Raw genomic sequence first — 22,736 nt, forward strand, 5'->3', positions numbered from 1 at the left:
ATAAATCTTTAAAAAAAAAAAAAAATTCTTTTCACCCATTAGGCATCTCCCCATTCACTCCCACCCGCAATCTTTTCCCTCTCCTATAGTTTCAACATTGAAGATACAGGGTCATCTCACTTGTAGAGGTTATCCCTTATAGGCACTTTCATTTTGACGTAAAAATAGCCTGACCTGACATAACTATAATATGGACAACTGTTCTAGAACCTGTGGATTAACAGGGGTCTTGCAACTAACCTTCAGAGCTTCATGAAGAAAGGAAGGGTCCTGAATGCCTGTGATCTCTCTCAGTTGATTTAAAAGCATTTGGCAGCTCTATAGTTGAGAAACAAAATAACCACAGATGTATGTCAGTCAGAAAATAAACCAGGACACATTTAAAGAATAAGTAAAAGCATCTTGGCTAAAGAGGCCTGAGGCCTATATTTTTATTTTAAAGAATGCATAAGTTTAAAATAATAAGATATTGACTGCCAGACATATTCTGAAATGCCATGGCTTTCTAAAAAGTTTAATTGTGGAAAATGCTTTTGGTACTTAGGAAAGAAATACGAGTAAATAGTAAAACTACAAATACTTAAAACATTTAAATGTAATATTCTAGACTTAACAGATGATTAAAATGTCCCAGGTATTTCTTTCTCTAAGTAGTGTATAAGTAGGTCATATAAGGAGTCCAGTGAACTTGCATGGATGTGAAAATGTGCTATTTTAAGCTTCTCTGAACATGCCATTTGTATGTGTCATCTTTCACTGACAATAAGTTTCCAATCATGTAGTTTACAAATGATACAAATGTCATATTTAAAATGTTAGGTTTGATTACTTAAAAAGAGAGTTATGAATAAAATTAAAATTTTCTGAATTGTTAAGTAAAATGTATAAAGTCCAGGGAGAATGAACTCTAGAAAGTTTTCTTGTCTTTACCCTGAATCATAGAAAAACCTATCTTGTTAAATTCCAGCCACCATAGGGTCAGTTGATAGTATAATCCCCCTTCAGCCTTAAAGTCTCCACCCAGCCATTTTATCCTGTTGTTATACAAAGAGAAAAGTTAACACAAAACACCTGCTGACAAGCACAACTCAATTTAAACAGCTGGCTGGCTCAACTTTAGACACAAAGATCTTTTAGAGGAATATTCGAAACAAAATAGTTCAAAATTAATTCTGTTAGAAGAAAGGAAGCTTCCCCGTATCAGTATAATATCCATTAATACCTTTATGTTAGTAATATGTCTTGGAGACAGTCTACAGCTACTGCCAGTTGTGAGAGAAACAGTATCCTATCTTCTTCAACAGCTGAGGGTCCAATGCAAAGCCTAAAAGTATCACACAACTAGGAATAACTTTGAAGGAACTGGCACTAAAGGAAACCCCCTCTCCTAAGTCCTCAGAAACGCATGACAGTCTCTGCTGTAAGCACGGGCTGGAGGCATAGGTTACAAATGGAGACTGGGACGAGCAGCCTTTGAGGCTACAGGTCTGGTCAAAAGTGGTCATTGCCTGGGACCTGGGAGAGTGATTAAAAAGTGACCAGATTTAACAGTAGCAAAAGCTGAAAACATAAGCATCATGATTTTCAGAAAAATAAAGTAAAAAAAATGTTTTTTTCAAGTTAATTCTAATTCCATTTGATGTTATTGTGTGAATCGATATATATCTATCAAACACAATTATCTAAAAGATCAAAATCAATATACTCAAAAAAGGAGTAGAACAGTAAATGGGTGGGTAGAATAAGTAGCATATTAATCCCAAACTGGAATCAAGCAGGCAACAATGGGAAAGATAATCACAACCTCACCCTCAAATTATTCTGTATACAGTTAACACTTACAATTCAAAGAAAATATTCCCAGTAAAATGTAACAGCTAACACTGATACACTGCTTACTTTTAGCCAGGTGCTGTTCCAAACACATGTATTAACTAATATAACTCATTTAACCCTCATAACAACCTGTGAGCTAAGTAGTACATCTAATGGGCAGAAAACTGATGCACAGTTAGTAAGGGGTACAGCTGGAATTTGAGCTCAGGACGCCTGACTCCTGAGTGTGCACTCTTTTATGCTACAATGTCACTAAGAATTTAAAACAAAAAGACAAGAATACCCATTTAATGCAAAACAAATCTAATATTTTATTCTTGTGTTTTGACCTTGACTTTTGAATGTTAAGAAGTTTCCTTTTTTCTTTTATACAAATCACAGCTTTATTTACTAATAGTACAGTATGTTCTACACATGCTATCTTTGATAATTGGTAGTAGAGGTAAATACTATAACTGACCAAACCTAAGGTACCATCAATTATATAAAACACTATTATTTTATGCACCCTAAGGAAGAAAAAAATGCCAACACAAACAATGACACAATGCCTTAACAACAGTCAGAGGAGACACATGAATCAGTCACAGTATCTTCTTGTTGCTCTGAAATTTCACATCTATGTTGAGGAATATAGCAATTTCTCTTGCTTCCAGGTGCATTGCCTGGCTTGTGATAGGCAAAACTTAACACAACTTAATATACATATGGTATCTTCCTTTCTTAGGTGCCATAAAACATACATGATTATAATTTTGCAAGGACATTTGAAACTGTAATGATTCCTTCAACGAAAAATATTTTGGGGAAGCGGCTGTGGCTCAGTCAGTTGGGCTCCTGTCTACCATATGGGAGGCCCTGGGTTCACTTCCCAGGGCCTCCGTGTGAAGGCAAGCTGGCCCATGCCTGCAGAGAGCTGGCGCAGCAAGATGATACAACAAAGGGAAACAAGCAGATACAGAGAAAACGCGCAGCAAATGGACACAGAGAAGAAACTGCAAAGAAAGGAACAAACTGCAAGGGGGGATTAAATAAATAAATAAAATTTGTTAGAAAAAAGAAAAATATTTTGCTTCACATAAAATCGAACTTATGCCCTTGTTCTGTTTCCATGCCTTTCTCCATACCCACTTTTTCGTTTCAATGCTGAATCACGGTGTAATATTTCTAAAGACATTTTAAACGACAAACTCAACTATGTGCTACCAACAATACTTATAACTCATCTATCATTATGACAATAGAAGCAGCTAAGACCAAGTTCATACACGTGTCAGAGACGTTAGAATGCCAAGTGAATTGAATCAATGAAATATGGTATTCAAATAGTAAATGTTTTACTAATCATCTACATCTGGCCTTGGATTAAAGTCAGATACATTCTACTCCCACTCCTATGTCTCCTCTTTGTAAGAGGGAGCAATAGACGTTAATAAATCTAGAATACACTCTTGAAAAGAGAAAAACTTTTAAGTCTTGCTTTTTAAAAAGCTACCTATCAGATATGACACCTATGTAAAATTATTTTGTCTACTCACCTTAAATTCAAAGACACAGGTAGGCTTAAAGTAAAAAGAATGTAAAAATATACATACCACACAAACAGCAACCAAAAGAGAGTTGAGGTAGCTATACTAATATAAGAGAAAACAAAATTTAAGTCAACTGTTACAAGGAACAAAAAAGGTCACCATATACTGATAAAGGGGTTGATTAAACAAGAAGACCGTAACAATTATAAATGTATGCACCTAACCAAAGAGCCCTAAAATACATCAAGCAAATATTGACAGACTTGAAGGGAGAAGTAGATGGTTCTACATTAATAATAGATTTCAGTACACTACTTTCAATAACAGGCAGGCAGAAATCTACACAGAAGATCCATAAGGAAATAGAAGACTTGAACAATACTATAAACCAAATAGACTTAACTGACATTTATAGTGCCTTCACCCAACAGCAGCAGAATACACAATCTTCTCTAATGCACATGATTCATTCTCCAGGACAAGCGATATGTTAGATCACAAAACAAGTTTCAATGAATTTAGAATTTTGAAATCAGGCAATGTATCTTTTCTGACCACAAGAGAAAGAAGTTAGACATTAATAATAGTGGGAGAACTGAAAAATTCACAAATATATGGAAATTAAAGAAAGCACTCAAACAACCAATGGGTCAAAGAAGAAATCACAAGGAAAATTAGGAAATACCTTGAGGTGAATGAAAGTGAAAACACAACATACCAAAACTTACGGGATGCAGCATAGGCAGTGCTAGGAGGGAAATTTATAGTTCTAAATGCTTATATTAAAAAGGAAGAAAGATCTCAAATCAGAGACTGAAAGTCACAACTGAAGGATCTGAAAAAGAACAAACTCAAAACGAGCAGAAGGAAGGAAATAACAAAGGTTAGAGTATAGATAAATGAAATAGGGAATAAAAACAATAGAGAGAAACAACAAACCCAAAAGTTGCTTCTTTGAAAAGATCAATAAAATTGCCAAACTTTACCTAGACTGACAAAGTAAAAAAGAGGATGCAAATAACTAAAACCAGAAAAGAAAGGTGGGACATTATGACTGATCCCACAAAAATAAGCATCATAAAATGATACTATGAACAACCATATGCCAACAAATTAACAAATTAGACAACCTAGATGAAATAGACAAATTCCTAGAAACACACAAACTGACTCAAGAAGAAAGAGAAGATCTCAACAGACCAATAATAAATAAAGAGATTGAATCAGGAATCAAAGATCTCCCAATAAAGAAATGCCCAAGACCAGATGGCTTCACTGGTGAATATTACCAAACATTCCAAGAATAACACTAAACTAGCTCAACCTTTTCCAAAAAAACTGAAGAGTAGGAAACACTCTGTAATTCAGTCTATGAGGTCAATATCACCCTAATTTACCTTAATAACAAAGTCAGGTAAAGATACCACAAGGTAAAAAGTATAGACCAATATCCCTTATGAATATATACAAAATCCTCAATAAAATACTGGCAAACCAAACCAAATAGCATATTGAAAGAATTATATACAGAGTGGAGGTGTAGTTCAGTGGTTAAATATGCTATGCATGTATGAGGTCCCAGGTACAATCCCCACCACCTCCTAAAAAAATAAAAAATAAAAATTAAAAGAATTATATACCATAATCAAGTAGGATTTACCTCAGCTATGCACGGGTGATCGAACATAAGAAAATCAATTAGGGAAACGGACTTTGGCCCAGTGGTTAGGGCGTCCGTCTACCATATGGGAGGTCCGCGGTTCAAACCCCGGGCCTCCTTGACCCGTGTGGAGCTGGCCATGCACAACGCTGATGCGCGCAAGGAGTGCCGTGCCACGCAAGGGTGTCCCCCGCGTGGGGGAGCCCCACGCGCAAGGAGTGCGCCCGTGAGGAAAGCTGCCCAGGGTGAAAAGAAAGAGCAGCCTGCCCAGGAGTGGCGCCGCCCACACTTCCCGTGCCGCTGACAACAACAGAAGCGAACAAAGAAACAAGACGCAGCAAATAGACACCAAGAACAGACAACCAGGGGAGGGGGGGAAATTAAATAAATAAATAAATCTTTAAAAAAAAAAAAAAGAAAATCAATTAATGTAATACATTATATTAATAGAATGAAGGAAAAAAATGACACAATCATCTCAATTCATGTGGAAATGGCATTTAACAAAATCCAGCACTTCCTGATAAAAAATTAGAAAAACAGGAATATAAGGAAACATACTTAACGTGATAAAAGAGATAGATGATAACCCAGAGCCAACATAATACTCAATGGTGAAAGACTGAACGCTGTTCCCCTAAGATCAGGAAGACACTGATGTGCCCCGTCACCATTGTTATTCCATATTGCACTGAAAGTTCTGCCAGAGCAATTAGGCAACAAAAAGAAACAACAGGCATCCAAATAGGAAAGGAAGAAGTAAAACTCTCCCTATCTGCAGATGACTTTATCCTACACATAGATTCCTTAAACACACACACACACACACACACACACACGCAAAGAAGCTACTAGAGCTAATGAATGAATTCAGCAAAAGATGAGGTATAAGATGAAATGCAGAAATCACTAGTGTTTCTATATACTAGGAAAGAACAATCTGAAGAGGAAATAAAAAAAAAAATTCCATTTACAATAAAAACTAAAATAATCAAATATCTAGGAATAAATTTAACCAAGGATGTAAAAGGACTTACACAAAAACACTACAAAAAATTGTTTTAAAAAAATCAAAGACCTAAATAAATGGAAGGACATTCTGTGTTCATGGACTAGAATACTAAGTGTTGCTAGATGTCAATACTACCCCCATCAATTTACAGTTAAATGCAACCCCAGCCAAAATTCCAACATCCTTCTTTGCAGAAATAGAAAAGCCAATCATCAAGTTTATATGAAAGGTCAAAGGACCCTGAATAGCTAAAGGCACCTGGAAAAGGATGAACAAAGTTTGAGGACTCACACACTGCAATTTTAAAACTTATTTCAAAGCTACAGTCATCACAAGGGCATGGTACTTACACAAGGACAGACACATAGATGAAAGGAAGTGAACAAAAATAAATTCTCACAATTACAGTCAAGTGATTTTTGACAAGGATGCTAAGTCCAATCAATGGGGAAAGAATAGTTTCTTTAACGAATGGTACTGGAGAAATGGATATCTATGGATATCCAGGCAAAGGAATGGAGGTGGTCCCCTTTCTCACCCCATACCCAAAAACTGTCTCAAAATGGATCAGACTTAAAACTATAACACTCCTAGAAGAAAACACAAAGATGCATCACCAGGACCTTGTGTTAGGCAATGGTTTCTGAGACTTTAAACCAAAAGCACAAACAAAAGGAGATAAATAGGATCTCATCAAAATTAAAAACTTTTGTACATCAAAGGACTTCACTTTGAAAGTAAAAAGATAACCTACAGAATGGGAGAAAATATTTGGAAACCATATATTAGATAACGCTTTAATATCCAGAATGTACAAAGAAGTCCTACCACTCAACAACAAAAAACAAAAAACAAACCCAATTAAAAAATGGGCCAAAGACCTGAATAGACATTTCTCCAAAAGAAGATATACAAATGGTCAAAGAACACATGAAAAGATGCTCAACACCATTAACCATCAGGGAAATGCAAATCAAAACCTCAATGAGATACCATTTCACACCCTCTAGAATGGCTGCTATAAAAAAACAAACAAAACACACACAGACACACCAAAAAAAAAAAACCCACAGAAAATTACAAGTGTTGAAGAGAATATGAAGAAATAGGAACATTCATTCATTGTTGTTGAGAATGAAAAATGGTGCAGCCCGTGAAGAAGGCAGTTTGGCAGTTCCTGAGAAGTACAGAATTACCATATGACCCAGCAATCCTACTGCCAGGTATGTACCCAAACAACTGAAAGCAGAGACTCAAAGAGAAATGTACACACTGATGTTCAGTGGCATTATTCATAATTGCCAAAAGGTGGAAGCAACCCAAGTGTCCATCAACATGAATGGATAAACAAGATGCGGTGTATACATAAATGGAATATTATTCGGCCATAAAAAAGGAATGAAGTTCTGATACACGCAACAATGTGGATGAATCTTGAAGACATCACGTGAGTAAGATAAGCCAGACACAAAAGGACACATACTGTATGATCTCATTGTTATGAAATAATTAGAATGAGTGAATTAGAGCCAGAAAATAGAATACCAGTTACCAGGGCAGAGGTAGGGAATGGGGAGTTAATGTTTAATTGATATAGAGTTTTGGTAATGAATGATGGTGATGGTAGCACAACATGATGAGTGAAATTAACACCACTGAATTATACTGGAATGTGGTTAAAAGGGTGAGTTTTAGGTTGTATGTATGTTACTAGAATAAAAGCTTATAAAAACAAAACACAAAAACTACAGGACTATACAACACAGTGAATCCTAATGTAAACTATGAAGCAGAGTTTATAGTATAATCATAATATTCTTTCATCAACTCTAACAAAGGTACCATACTAATGCAAAATGTTAATAATAGAAAAAACTGTGTGTGTGAGGCGAGATAATATGAGAACTCTGTATTTTTGGCATTATTTTTCTGTAAACCTACAACTTCTCTAATACATTCTTTTTTTAAAAAAGATTTATTTATTTCTCTCTCCTTCCCCGCCCCATCCCCAGTTGACTGCTCTCTCTGTCCATTCGCTGTGTGCTCTTCTGCGTCTACTTGTATTCTTGTCAGTGGTACCCAGAATCTGTGTCTCTTTTTGTTGTGTCATCTTGCTGCCTCAGCACTCCATGTGTGTGCGGCGCCACGCCTGGGCAGGCTGCACTCTCTTCGCGCTGGGTGGCTCTCCTTACGGGGCACACTCCTTGCACGTGGAGCTCCCTGACTCGGGGGACACCCCTGCGTGGCACGGCACCCCTTGCGTGCATCAGCACTGAGCGTGGGCCAGCTCCACACAGGTCAGGAAGCCCTGGGTTTTGGATCTCCCATGTGGTAGGCGGACGCCCTATCCGTTGGGCCAAATCCGCTTCCCTCTAATATATTCTTTAAAAGTATTTTGTACAGCTCCAAGAACAATATTCTACATGTTTAATTCAAATCCAAATTCTTTATCTTGTCATTCAAATACCACAACCTGACTACAACCTTTACCTGCTCAACTTTTTCTTCTACTCCTTTATGTCACAATCCCCTTCTCTCTTGCATTGGAATTTTGCCTCTCTTATCTCTAGTAATATTTCCTATAATCTGTGACTATGGAATACCAATCTACAGTCACGGGTTATATATGCCTTACCTCCTCCAATAAATTGTTCCCAAGAACTCTGGCGTATACTATTCTCTTTCCTTTCTAACTTCCCATGTTGGTGAAGGAGTCTGTGAATGAATGAGGCTTACTGTCTTCATTCTGTATTTCTCACCATATGATTCTGTAGTTATATTCAAAATGAAATTCTTGCCTCGCTAAGAGCTGGAACTATTTAACACTGTCTACTTTGAATTACTCACAGGACAGTGCCTACTGGGTTTACAGACAGGACAGTGCTGATAATAATTATAACTAACATTTATTGAACACTTACTTTATTCAGGAAATTTAGATACCTTATAGACGTAATCCTCACAACAACTCTAAAATCATTATCCCCACTGTGCCAATTAGGAAACTAAGGTTTAAAGAAGTTATATTATTTATACAAGGTCACTAAATCTGTCATCAAATGTTCTGAATTAAAAGATAGTTTGAACAATGAATTTTACAAGGATTAAGCTATGCCATTGACGATTCACTCCTGTAAATATTCAGCTAAACCTAAGTTCTCAACAGCACCCACATCCCAAATCTTAATGAACACTATATATTAAGTATTAATTTTAAATAACAGAGAAACTAAATTCATTAGGACTCTACTGTATCACTACAGTTTTTCTTGCACCTCACAGGAAGCTGATTTGACTATTACTTTCACCGTAAGCTACACTGATATTTATAAAGTATACACCCAAGATGAGACAAGACAAGCCCCTGTCCACCGGGCACAATTAAGTCAAGCAGCTGGCAAGAGCCAACAGGTTTGCATTTCCTTCACTAGCTTCACATCATTTTCATAAAACAAAAAGTACTCTCTTTTCTTGCCCAGAGGCAGTGAGGAAAGGCAGGCATGCACAAATCTCTAGAAAGAAGGAACTGAAGCTTTCTGACCTCAACTACTCTGTGATTTTAGTACAAAGTAGTCCAATTCTCAGGACTTAGGTTTTCTTAAGGCAAAGAAAATAACTCACCTCACAATTAGTAATAAACAGGGTTATTAAGAGAATTTTTAAGATTAAGCTATCAAGTTTTTATAACAAACGATATTGGCCTAGTCCTGCTGCAACTAAATTAAAATTCTTTGGTCAAATAAGGCCAATTTGTTAGATTACAAATTAAGGAAGAGCTTTATCTTTAAAGCACTCAGTTTAACATGTGAAGAGGCACTTTCTTGATTACTCCGTTCCTTCAACCAGGGATGCTATTTCCATGATTCTGATGCACACACTTCTCCATCCCTGCTGTCTATACTTACAAAGACATTGCTCAATTTAAAACTAAGTGAATAACTGGTAAGTGTTCCTTTGTTTTATTCCTAAGAACTACCAATATGTGCCTAGTAAGATCCTTCCCAAATTAAAGATCTGGCTTTCAAATTTTAAAATTAAACTCAAGTAACCAAGGTTACTTGTTAACAAGGTTAACTAGCAGTCAAGAATATATAGCAGCAACTCCAGAAACCCAGTCTGGACAACAGGGTTTTAAAAAGGGATTCTGAAGGGAAAGAATGTGGCTCAAGCAGTTGAGCTCCTGCCTCCCACATGGGAGGTCCCTGGTTCCCAGTGCCTCCTGAAAAAAACAAAAACAAACAACAAGCAAAACAAACAAAATACCAACCCAGGGAAGCCAATGTGGCTCAGTGGTTGAGCGCTGGCTTTCCACAAAGAGGTACCAGGTTCAATCCCCAGTACTGGTACCTAAAAAAAGAAAATATTCTGAAACTGTCACTAACCTTTCCAACCTCCACAAAACTAAGAATGGCCCACAAAAGATCTGATATTTTTCCCAGTTTTTTTCTAGCAATGATTCCATGTTCGTCCAATTTACTCATGAAGAAGGAAACTAAAATACTCATAAGGATATGACTCTCTAAAAATGAGAAAATAGCAGCCTTTTGTGGATACAATTAAATCCTCTGAAATGGGCTACTTGATAATTATGCAAAAAGTAGGTTTTCTGCATAATGGCTATTTCAGTTTATCAAATGGTGTAAATATTTTAAAAACCATGAAAATCTTTTTTAAAAATTCAGCTTTTCTTATGGTATAGAGGTATACCATGGTATAGAGGGGTTCAAACTGGAACTTAAAGGCAAGAACGAAAGGAACTAAATCACTTGATTTTTAAAATTTTTCATCTTTTTTTTCACATGCAAAGAGTAAAAAATCCAATAGTACAAAAAGATATAAAATGAAAAAGAAATTTCCTTACTCCCTAGTCCCATTTCCCAGGAATAACCACTATTAATATTTCTGATATATCTTTCCAGGAATTTTAATGTACACGAGCATATTTTTCATCCTATACATATCGTCTTATTTTTTTGAGACTATATTAAGAAATTATTTTTTCAATAAAAGTCATCCAATTTGGGAAGTAAAGCTATCCTGTTTGCAGATGATATGATCCTATATATATAGAAAATCCCAGAGAATCCACAAGAAAGCTCCTAGAACTAATAAATTCAGAAAATTGCAGGGTAAAGAGCAAAACAAAAACCAGTGGTGTTTCACCTGCATCAAACAATCTCAAGGAGAAATCAAGGAAACAATGCCATTTGTAATAGCATCTAAGTGAATAAAACATCTAGAAATAAACTTAATCAATGATATTAAAAAAAACTTGTACACTGAAAACCAAAAAACATTTTTGAAAGAAATCGAAAGTCCTAAATAAATGGAAACACATCCTGTATTCATGTATTGGACAAGCTAATACTGTTAAGATGTCAGTAGTACCCAAAATGATATACAGATTCAACACAATCCCAATCAAAATTCCAAAAGCTGGAAAAGACATAAATGAAATTCGAGGGGAGGGAAGGGGCCCCAAAGAGTTAAAACCATCTTGAAAAAGAACAAAGTTGAAAGAATCACACTTCCCAATTTCAGAACTTACTACAAAGATATAGTAACCAAAAAATAGTGTTGTAATGGCACAAGGACAGAAATATGAATCAATGGAACAGAACTGAGAGTTCAGAAATAAATCCACACATTTATGGCCAACCAATTTTTAACAAGGGTGCCAAGCTCACTCAATTGGGAAAGAACACTAACTTTAAAAAATGGTGCTTGGACAACTGGATATCCACATGCAAAAGAATGAAGCTGAACCCTTACCTCATGCCATATACAAAAATTAATTCAAAATGGAACAATGAACTAAATATAAGAGCTAAAACTATAAGACACTTGAAAGAAAACAGAACTCTTCAGGCTCTTATATTAGGTGTAAGAGTCTTAGATTTTACACCAAAAACACAAGCAACAAAAGATAAAAATTGATAAATTGGACTTAATTGAAATGTAAAACTTTTGTGCATCAAAGGACATTATCAAGAACATGAAAAGACAACTTTCAGAAAGGGAGAAAATATTTGGAAATCACATATCTGATAAGGGTTTAATATCCATAATATATATATATCTCCTATAACCCAACAACAAAATGACAAACAAACCAATTTAAAAATGGGCAAAGGACATGAACAGACATTTCTCCAAAGATATACAAATGGCCATTGAGCACACGAAAGAAGGTTCAACATCATTAGTCATTAAGGAGATGTAAATCAAAACCACAATGAGATACCACTTCAAATACTAGGATGGCTAGAGTTAAAAAAAAAAAAAAAAAGGAATATAATGAATGTTGGTAAAACTGGAACCCTCAAACACTGCTGGTAGAAACATAAGAGTACAGATGCTGTAGAAAGCAGTTTGGCAGTTCCTCAAAAAATTGAACATAAAATTACCATATTACCCAGCAATTCCACTCTTAGGTGTGAATATGTGTATGTATATATATATATAAGAAAACAAGCACTCAAGCAAATACAGGTACACCAATGTTCACTGCAGCACTATTCACAATAGCCAAAAGATGGAAACAACACAAATGTTCATCAACACAAGAATGGATAACCACAATGCAGTATATTCATATAGTAGAATATTGACTTAGCCATAAAATGGAATGAAGTACTAGTCCATGCTACAAAATGGATGAACCTCGAATACATTATGCTACATGAAAGAAATCAGACAGAAAGGTCATATATTGTCTGATTCCATTTATATGAAATATACAAAATAGGTCAATCCATAAATACAGAAAGCAAACTGATGGTTGCTGGGGACAGGAGGGAGGGGAGAAATAAGGAGTGACTGCTTAATAGGTAAGAGATTTCTTGTGAGGTGATAAAAATAATTTGGAACTAGACAAGAGTTGTGTTTGCACAATACCATGTGTGTACTAAATGCCACTTAATTTTATACTTTAAAGCAGTCAGTTTTATGTTCTGTGAATTTCACCTTAATTTTTTTAAAATAAGAAGATTTGTACCCATCCACCCACCCCCAAAAAAAAAGGAAAATAGAAAAGCAATAACTTGGACAGGAAGATAAGAAAAATAGAAATATTCACCTCAGGGCTTCTCAAGTTTAAACTGACTACCCAGCCATCATGTAGCACCTACTTTTTTTTTTTTTAATTTTAAATTTTTGTCTTTTTTTAATAAAGATACATAGGTCACAAAAAATGTTACATTAAAAAATATGGGGAAACGGACTTTGGCCCAGTGGTTAGGGCGTCCGTCTACCATATGGGAGGTCCGTGGTTCAAACCCCGGGCCTCCTTGACCCGTGTGGAGCTGGCCATGCGCAGTGCTGATGCGCGCAAGGAGTGCCGTGCCACGCAAGGGTGTCCCCCGCGTGGGGGAGCCCCACGCGCAAGGAGTGCGCCCGGGAGGAAAGCCGCCCAGCGTGAAAAGAAAGACCAGCCTGCCCAGGAATGGCGCTGCCCACACTTCCCGTGCCGCTGACGACAACAGAAGCGGACAAAGAAACAAGACACAGCAAATAGACACCAAGAACAGACAACCGGGGGGGGGGGGGGGGGGGGGGAATTAAATAAATAAATAAATCTTTAAAAAAAAAAAAAATGAGCTCCCCGTTTACCCTCCCACCCCCCTCACCCCACTCCTCCCACATCAACAACCTATTTCATCAGTGTGGCACATTCACTGCATTTGGGGAATACATTTTGGAGCACTGCTGCATTGCATGGATTGTAGTTTACATTGCAGTTTACACTCCTTACTACACCATTCAGTGGGTTATGACAGGATACACAATGTCCTGCATCTTTCCCTGCAATATTATTCAGGACAACTCCTAAGTCCCGAAAATGACCCCACATCACACCTCTTCTTCCCTCTCCCTGCCCTCAGCAACTCCCATGGCCAAGGTCTCCACATCAATGATAGTTTCTTCCATTAGCACCTACTTTTGCAGATCTTTATCTTTTTGTAACTGGTATTTTGCCCTCCTTTCATGAAGAAAGCCTAGATAGTGAAAACGGCATTATGTAGTCCTGATTCTAACACTCATTAGCCTCTGGGTAAATAATCAGTTTCCACAGATGAAAAATGAGGGACACTCTAAGTTTTATCACTTCCTGGTTATTCACTGTGCAAATTCTACTTCCTGATCATATCAAGTTTTACTACATAGGGTTTCTATAGGGTTCAATAAAAATATACGTTAAAGTGTTCATAAATCAAGTGGCAGCCAAAACAGTTGCTCTTAGAAAGGCATTTATTGCAGTGGGGAAAATGATACACTTCAAGAAAGAAAGATTTGAGTCTTGGCTCCACTACATACACTTTAATCCTGGTAAGTCACATTTCTCATCTGCAATACTGACGCAAATGAACTTTGGTTTAAAATCTCATATTAGCCCCTTAAATCTATATTAACATGTGAGTCTCAGTATCCCCATCAGTAATAAGAGATAATTCATACCTTTCAGGGTTTTTGTAAAGATTAAGATATACGTAAAGAAATGTGCTTAGGGCGGTAGCTGGTAAGTATATGGCAGAAGCTATTAAACACTTGTAAAGTTTCTTATACCTTACAAGATTGTATCAAATGAGTTCAGTCAGATGATTTTTGGCTTTGAAAACAAAGTCTTACCCAAAAATATATACTTATACATATCCATGCCCCGAATAATACCCCTTGGAAAAGTAGGTAGCAGCAAATGTTTACAGCCAAGGAGAATGATAGTCAAGCAGAACTGTTCAAAAGCATTTGGAAATAAAGGAAGTCATTTGTACCTGAGGACTAGAAATGAAGATTTAGAAGCAGTTCATAAAGGACAGTAAAAGCTAGGAAAGTAAACACTTAGTCCCTAGAAGAGAAGAAAGGTGGAAGAACAAAGATAACGCAGGGCTCAAAGAGACAAGGGAGGAGAGGCCAGAAAATTAATTAGCCATAGTTGCAGGGTATTGGGGAGTGAATCACGTCCCCTACAAAAGGCATGTTCCGGTCCCAACACCTGTTCTGTCTGTTCTGTGGGTGAGAACCCATTTGTAAACAGGACTTTGAAGATGGTGTTAATTAAGTGCCCAAACTGAATGAGGGTGGGCCTTAATCCAAGATGGCTAAAGTCCTCATAATCATCGGGAGCAAATCAATTTCCGAAACCCTTTACTCAATTTGCAAGATAAATAAGCTTATATTAAGCTAGATTCAAAGATCTCTTCCAGGACTAAATTTTCCTAAGAAAGTTGTAAAATGATGCAGCCAATTCAGAGTTGAGGGCCTGCTCTGGTACTTCTGCCTGTGATAAGAGTATTGCAAGTGATTACATCAAAATACCACATCAATACCAACAAAAGGTGGTAATGAAGACCATTACCAAAAAAAAAAAAAAGCATTGAAATGGGACTCTAGTAAGGCACTTGAATAATCAAGGGAGAATGGTAAAAAGAATCATTACTGAAAGGCCACTTATTTGACCAGAAGGTGGTCGGTCTCCGGTCACCTGTAAGGGATCAGTTTCTTTCACTCATAACAAACACCTACTAAAAGCCTGCCACTGGCCAGGCTCTCTGTGGCCTGGGAGATCGTGATTACATAAAACCACTCACAGCAGGCAACTGAGCAGCTGGCCCTCTTACTGCTGGAGCCTACACTGGTCCTCAGAGTCATCTCATAATTGGGCTTTTCCAGAAGCTGCTGCTGCCACCTCAAGCTCTGCAATGGAATCTGGGAACCAAGGCTGCTTTTGGTCTGGGGGTTGTGTCTCCTATTAGCCAAGAGTTCAGCCTACCTGGTTCTGTATTCTCTACTCTGTGTTTGAATTATACTGTAATTGGAAATGTTTCAGAAAAGAAACAGTTGGACTTCGAAACCTGATCAAAAGTAAACAAAGTAAATAATAGGAAGGAAGTGGATATGACAGTTTGAATCCCAAAAAAAGGGAGTATGTTCTTAAACTAATCTATTCCTGTGGGTGTGGTACCCTTTGATTGTATTAAATTCAGTTAAGGAGCCTCTGAGTAGATTACTTGAGAAGATCAATTTAGGGCAGGGGTTCTTAACCTTTTTTGTTCCATGGACCACTTTGCCAGTCAGGTGAAAACCACGGACCCCTTACTAAGTCCACACTATACTGTGTATTATTTAATAAATATGTTACACCCATACTAACACGTCCCCACAAGAATACTGTTTACTTGAATTTCAATTCAAGCTCACTGACCCCTCATTAAGAACCCCTGATTTAGGGCTTTTGATTGGACTAGGTCAGTGAGGTGTGAGCTAGCGAGAATCTCCGCCCCCTTGCTGGGTCTGATATAAATGGAGATACAGAGAGAGAGACATAGGAAAAGGGAGCTTTTCCATATTTGATCTGGCCATGTGAGAAAGGACTCCAGGTGTGTCCACAGCTGTCGAAAGGCAGAGAAGCCCCGAGAGAATAAAAAGAGTAAGCCTGGGAAGAGACAAGCCCTATGTCTGGTTGCCCACAGCTGAGCTCTGGGAGACCGGCAGCCTGGAGGGGAAGGCAAGGACATGAGCAGAGGTGGTGGCCATCTTGCTTCACCAGGTGGCAGAACGCCAGGATCAACAGGACCTGACTTTGGTGACAAAGCATCTCTGATGGTGCCTTGATTGGAATATTTCATGGCCTCAGAACTGTAAGCTTTTACTCCAAATAAAATTCCCATTATAAAAGCCAACCTATCTCTGGGACTTTGCATCGGCAACATTCACCAAACTACGACAGTGGACAAGACAACAGGTGGACAGGGCAGCAGGGGATTTGCTGTTCTTGTTAATTTGTTTTAGGATCAGGAACACCTGTGCATATCTGAAAGGAAAATGGGAATTCTGTGGACAGTGCTGCTCAAAACTTAGATGTAAAGAATCACCAGGGATTTTGTCAAAACGCAGACTCTGATTCCATAAGTCTAGGGCGGGCCCCAAGCAGTAGTATGCTGGTAAATGTTTAACAACCAGTTCTGGGGGGCAGGAAGGGGAGTAAATAAGTTTCACTTATTTTCCTTGGTATAAATACTCCTACCACGGTGATTACAAGCCAGCAACATAAGGGCAGTGGCTGCAGGGCTGGGAAGAGATGTCCACCATCAGCTGCAGAGCCAGGAGGAGCTGGCTCCAGCACACCCAAGTTTCTGCATTTCTAACAAACTCCTAGGTAATGGAAATGGAGCTGGCTTACAGACCATATTTTGAGTAGCAAAGTAGTAGAAGACAGTGAAGGTGGGCAGGGGGCAGGGAGGAGTGAGATAATTTAGGAGAATGAGAAGAAAAATTGTCTAGATCATGGCTTCTCAATCTCAGCACTATTGACATTTTGGGCCTGATAATTTTTGGGGTTAGGGGGAGGGCAGTATCCTGTACCTTGTAGGATGTCTAGCAGCATTCCTAGCTTCTAGCCACTAATGCCAGTAGCACTGATTTGACTCATTTAAAAAGATCTCCAGATACTGTCAAATGTCCCCTCGGGGGCAAAATCACTTCCAGATGGGAACTACTCATCTAGATTATGTCTAAGAGATGAAGGTGGGGTGGGAAGGAAAGGTGTAGACATTAAGAAAGTCCTGGAAGGTTCTGATCCAGGACAACAGGTCCATTCACTAAGAAGCAGAATCAGAGATATTTTGGGCTCTTAGGGGTCAGAATTGCCTGGGCTCAATCATTACTGTACCCAAATTTAAGCCTCCTCATCAAAACTCATGGAGTTGCCTTAAATATTAAGATATTATATATTAAAATCTAAGTACAGGGACCAGCATAGAATACATTTTCAATGTTAGTTATTACTATTATCAGCATCGTTATTCTCCTAGGAAACTACCTGCTATACCTGGCTATTGGTTTAAATTTCTTGGATGAAAACACTCATACACAAAATTCATGGAAAGCTCTTGCCTGACAAGATGCTGTCAAGATGTTTTATTATATAAATACTATACTCACATGAGCTGTAACCATTTGCAGCTGAGGTGCTATGAGAGATGTGGAAGTCAACCAAGCACTGACTTACTGATGTACCAAAAATTGCAATAAATGAGACAAGGCAGAAGGCAATGACAAGTCAATAAGTCTAGAGAAAGCAAAAAGGGCATTAAATTTTCACTGAAATGGGCAGGGTTTTAAAGAGCTCCAGTTAGCACAGACAATGCGTGATGTGATCCCTTAAATCAGCTGCCAAGAAATGACAGGTTTATAAGAACCAAAACTTTGTTGCTGTTATTTTATCTAAGTCAAGAAGATATAAAAATACAGGTACTTGTCAGGAAGTAATCTCTTTGGACATTCAAGTATCAGTCCGCAGCATGGGGGATTTAATGATATCACAGCTTCCTCTCTTAGACCCAAGTATATATTGAGAGCATTATTTCTCAAGAGTACTACATTTTTCTCCCACTAGAATTCTTGGGAGGATACAAAGGATTCTGCCTGTTCCATGTACAAGTGACCAATAAGGGAAGGAAAGCATTCTAGGTTTTGAAAAGCTTCTGAGGACAAGGTAGGCTAGCTCTTCTCAAAGAGAACAATTCATTATCCTTTAAGGGAAAGGTAGAATGCCTCAGAGACTTCAAAACAGAAAAGTCCATTCCAACATCTAACTTTTCAAGAAGAGGAAGAAGTTATTAAAATATTTCCTGAGATCTGAAAAGTATTGTCCCCATAAAAGATTCCTTCAACTGAACCTGCTCCCTGCTACCATTTTACATTAGCAAAAACAAAAAGGGCAAACATTATCAAGCATTCCAAGTTTATCATCTGTCTGTATAGAGCAAATCACTGGGAAGAACAGCAAATGTCATCACTCTGCAGGTCGCCAGGAGACAGGGGTACTCCTGCCAGCCACAGCCACTGGAGTTCCAATCCTTCCAAAAATAGCTATGACTTATATACAAGTGCTCATCAAATACCTCACATAGGAACTCTCAAATAGAGTGCTGACAGAGTGGTCACTATGCAAACTGTGGCAGAGGTAAACGAAGACGCTGCTGATTAACAGGCACATGGACTGAACTGACAGGGCCCCAACAAATTTAAATATGACTTGTTCCCCCTTAAAATAGTCTCTTCTCCAAATCAACATGATCGCCTCAAAACTAAGATTTTTTCACCCCCATTTTTAAAAGTCACTGTCCTAAAAGCAAATAAAACTGATTTCTAAACAGAGAAAAATCATGACTCAAATTCCAATAGGCACTTGTGAACATCTAACAATATTTCCATTAAAAATCAGCGCATGAAATACCACCCACATACCTGCAGTCCAGGACATGGAGTTATCTTTTTCAAAGAGTTTAAAAAGGAAGTGCACCAACGTTAGATCTGACTGGTCTCCTTGTGAACACAATAAAAGAATAAAAAAGGCATAGAGATTTCTCACTTGGGAATATCTGACAGCTTAGTGTTTTAATAATTTTATGATATTCCTCGTTTCCAAACTCATATTTGAATACCTGACACAGATTTCCCATTCTGTCTTGAGAAAGTGCAGTATTTGGAGATGAGGCAGTAGTGTTTAAGTTACAGCATTCCAAAGTAACATTAGAAGACATTCTCAGATTGCCCACTTCCCAAGTTTCTTCATAAACATTATTAGCCTTTTGATTTTTTCCTAACCTGTGGGTTACCAGTGTTCTTTTTAACCCAGAAATCTTTGTATTGATTTCAATCTTCTTAAATATTAGGGATAGGAAAGCATGATCAGCATATCTTCTATTCATCGCCCTGTCCTCCCCCCTCGATTAAAATCTAGAGCAATAATTGGGGAGGCTGCTGCTTAAAAAAAAAGGGGGGGGGGAGGGGAAGCTAGGTGGGGAAACTAGGAGTCCTGGACTTTCACACGGTGTTGATAAATGCCCGCTTTCCGTGAGATAACTTAGTTCTGCTTTAATCTCTTCAAAACACTGGCGTACAACTGATTTAAAAACAAAAACAATCAACGCTGCCCCTTGTGGAACTTTCTCACCCCAGGTCGGAGCCCAGGAGCTCTCCTCAGAGATCCCTGCGGCAGACACCCCCACGCCCAGCCCTTCTTATCAGGTTTTCCGAGAAACCTAATCCCGCTCGAACTTCAGCTCGTCCACGAACCCAAAGATCAAGTCCCAGCCTCTGCGTCCCCGAGCCAAGACCGGAGCCTCCTCTCGGATCCCCCATCTCCGCTCTCCGGCGCAGAGACCTCGGCCCCGCGGGCCCGGGCCGCGCTCCGCACCCGGCTCCGGTCCCGCGCCCGCTGGACCCCCAGGCCCGGCCAGCCCGCTCGCCGCCCGCTCGCCGCCCCGCGCCGCTCCCGCCCGGGCCCCGCGCCCCGTCCCCGCTCGGCACTCGGTGCCCGTGCTCCTTCCCCAGCCCGGATCCCGCCCGCCGCCGCCGGGCCCACCGAGCCGTGGCAGTCGGCCGCGCCGGCCGCGTCCTCCTGCTGCAGCTCCGCAGTCATGGCCGAGGCGCCGCTCCGCGGGTCCCCGGCGTCCCGCCGCCGCCGCCGCCACCCGGCCAGCCGCGCAGAGGGAGCCCCCGCCCCCGCCCTCAGCCCCGCTCAGTCCCCGCCTCCGCCCCCGGCGCGCGCGCCGGAGGCCCGGCCCACACGCCCCGCCCCCCGGCCTGCGCGCGCACGCACGGCGCGCGCCCGAGGGCTCGGAGGCTCTGCGTGGTCCCGCGCACGCGGGGCTCTGACCGCGGCGCCAGCCACGTGACGCGCCCCGCCTGCGGCTAACGGCCCCCGCCCGCCCCCGGCGGCGGGCGACTTCCGGGCGCTTGGCGCCAGGGAAGTGGTTTTTGGGAAGCGTGGGCTGTGCGCCGCGCGGTCTCGTCCTCCGCCCCCTTTCAAAAGCCGCTGGTTTCAAGGTCCACCCTTCGGCTCTGCCCGCCCGACTGGCGAGTCAAAGCCGCTTCCCACCTCGGGAAAGTGTCTAAAAGGGCCGCGTAGGAGCGATGGTGGGGAACCCGGGAGAAAGTGCTCACCGGCGCTGAGAGGAGGCTGAACGGCAGGGTTGGCCTCACCGTAAAGACCAGAACGTCTACGCACTGATTCTCAGCGTGGAGCCCTTAATGCTGGCCTGGCCCTGATCAAGAAGAATTGCCAAGTTTTTCAAGTTTACATTCTCATGAGTTCAAACTTAGTTTTGCAGCGTTTTGTTCGGTTTGAGCCGGATGCTCATGCTGTCGTATTAAAACCTAAGGTACCCCCAATTAAAGTGTATATTCAACAGGAGACTGTAATTACAAAACCATGTTTCAGATTTCAGATACAAAGGTATCCCGTTGAGAGATCCACTTGGCACACTTGGGCTTTCTCAAATCTACCTGGAGGTTGGTGTGGAAGAGCCTCTTCTAGGGATGTGCTTACACCATTGCCCTGGTCTGGTCCTCAGGCAGCACTTTTGTTGTGAATTTTATATGCTTGGCAGTCTCCTGTGCTGCTGGCATTATTGTCCTGTGATTGTGATGTTTCACCTGCAGGCCTGTCCAGTCTGCATGTGAGTACAGTTTGTGGCCCAAGAAAAAAGGTACAGGTTGGGTGCAGCTGACGTGGGGAGACCTAATTACTTTCCAGAACCTGTACAACCGCAGCTGCTATATCCGCCTTTTCACCGGCAGGTAAACTCGCACATCACTGTTGATACTACCTTAGAATCCTTCACAATTCAGCAGACTGGCTCTCTGCTTATGGTTGTAGGACTTTTTGTGGCTTTTCATTTTTGTTCTCATGAGTAACCAAAACTGGGGTCAGGACCTCAACCTGGGTGTTGTTGCAGAACAAGTAGATTTCACCGTGCGGTTTATTTGCAGCATTGCCTACTCTACATTGTTAGAAGGCTCTGTTTCTGGTTTCCTCTCTGGAGAAACCCTTGTTTGTCTTTGCACATTCATTTTAGGAAATTGCTGATTGAATGTGTGCAAGAGGTGTTGAATCCTATAGCTCTCATGACTTTTTTTCTTAAAAGACCACCAGAGACCTCTTAGACCAATATAGACCCAGAGATCTCTTTCTGCCATATGGTACTAAGCAGGGCTCCAGATCTAATAAATTTGATATAATCAGTTTGAGGGCTCCAGATCTGATAAATCCTCTTAGGTCCATTGGGTTTAACTTCCACCTGGTCCTAGACATGGTAATCAGCAATAGACACCATAGTGTTTAATGAACAACTCTCCGTCAGTGCTTGACCATCCTTGGCAAGCCTCATGATGATCGAATATCAAAAGTGTATATCATGGAATACATGCTGTCACATCAGAGAATTCCTTTTCCTTAAAAAAAAATACATGAAGTCTCCAGAAAAAATTATTAGTAGAAAAACGTTTCAAGAGATTTGGGGGTGGGGAGAGAGAGAATACTAATAAGGAGCAATAACAAATATTTACAACATGTAAAAAAGACATTTCTTACTTTCTTTTCCTTGAAAACTTTTTGTTCCAAAGGCAAGTTATTTTCTGAGTCAATGAATTTATCTTTCTGCTTCTGGTTTCCCTCAAACATAAACTATAGTTTGCATTATAATAAAATGATCCCATTTTAATGTTATTGGATGTGTGGAGTGAGGGGATAAATGAGAGTAAAGGGAGAGTTAGGAAAAGACTAGAAGAGGGAAAGAAATAAGCAAATGCCTTTGCTTCACTTTAGAAATAGTTTTTGCCAGTAGCTTTTTAAACAATTTTTTATTTATTTCTCTCCCCTTACCCACCTCCAGTTCTCTGCTCTCTGTGT

At 39.7% G+C, this 22,736-nt stretch overlaps 1 protein-coding gene across 8 annotated transcripts in view; it reads right to left on the bottom strand.

Annotated features, from left to right (window-relative positions):
* USP28 (ubiquitin specific peptidase 28) overlaps window positions 1-20,542 on the bottom strand; it is a 70,520-nt gene extending 49,978 nt beyond the window's left edge. For 2 of the 8 annotated variants that reach the window (XM_023591009.2, XM_058289395.1), the window contains exons 1-2: window positions 20,409-20,536; window positions 241-318 (exon numbers count right to left, since the gene is read on the bottom strand). In XM_023591009.2, the coding sequence (XP_023446777.2) occupies window positions 241-318; window positions 20,409-20,465 (135 nt within the window). In that variant the 5' untranslated portion in view covers window positions 20,466-20,536. Of the gene's footprint in view, window positions 1-240; window positions 319-19,288; window positions 19,308-20,408 lie in introns of those variants that run through there. The other 6 variants (XM_023591010.3, XM_023591008.2, XM_058289396.2 and 3 more) reach the window with 5 other exon arrangements.
* Window positions 20,543-22,736: the final 2,194 nt, after the last annotated feature.

This window comes from Dasypus novemcinctus, chromosome 27, assembly GCF_030445035.2.
Source record: "Dasypus novemcinctus isolate mDasNov1 chromosome 27, mDasNov1.1.hap2, whole genome shotgun sequence".
Classification (NCBI taxonomy): Eukaryota; Metazoa; Chordata; class Mammalia; order Cingulata; family Dasypodidae; genus Dasypus; species Dasypus novemcinctus.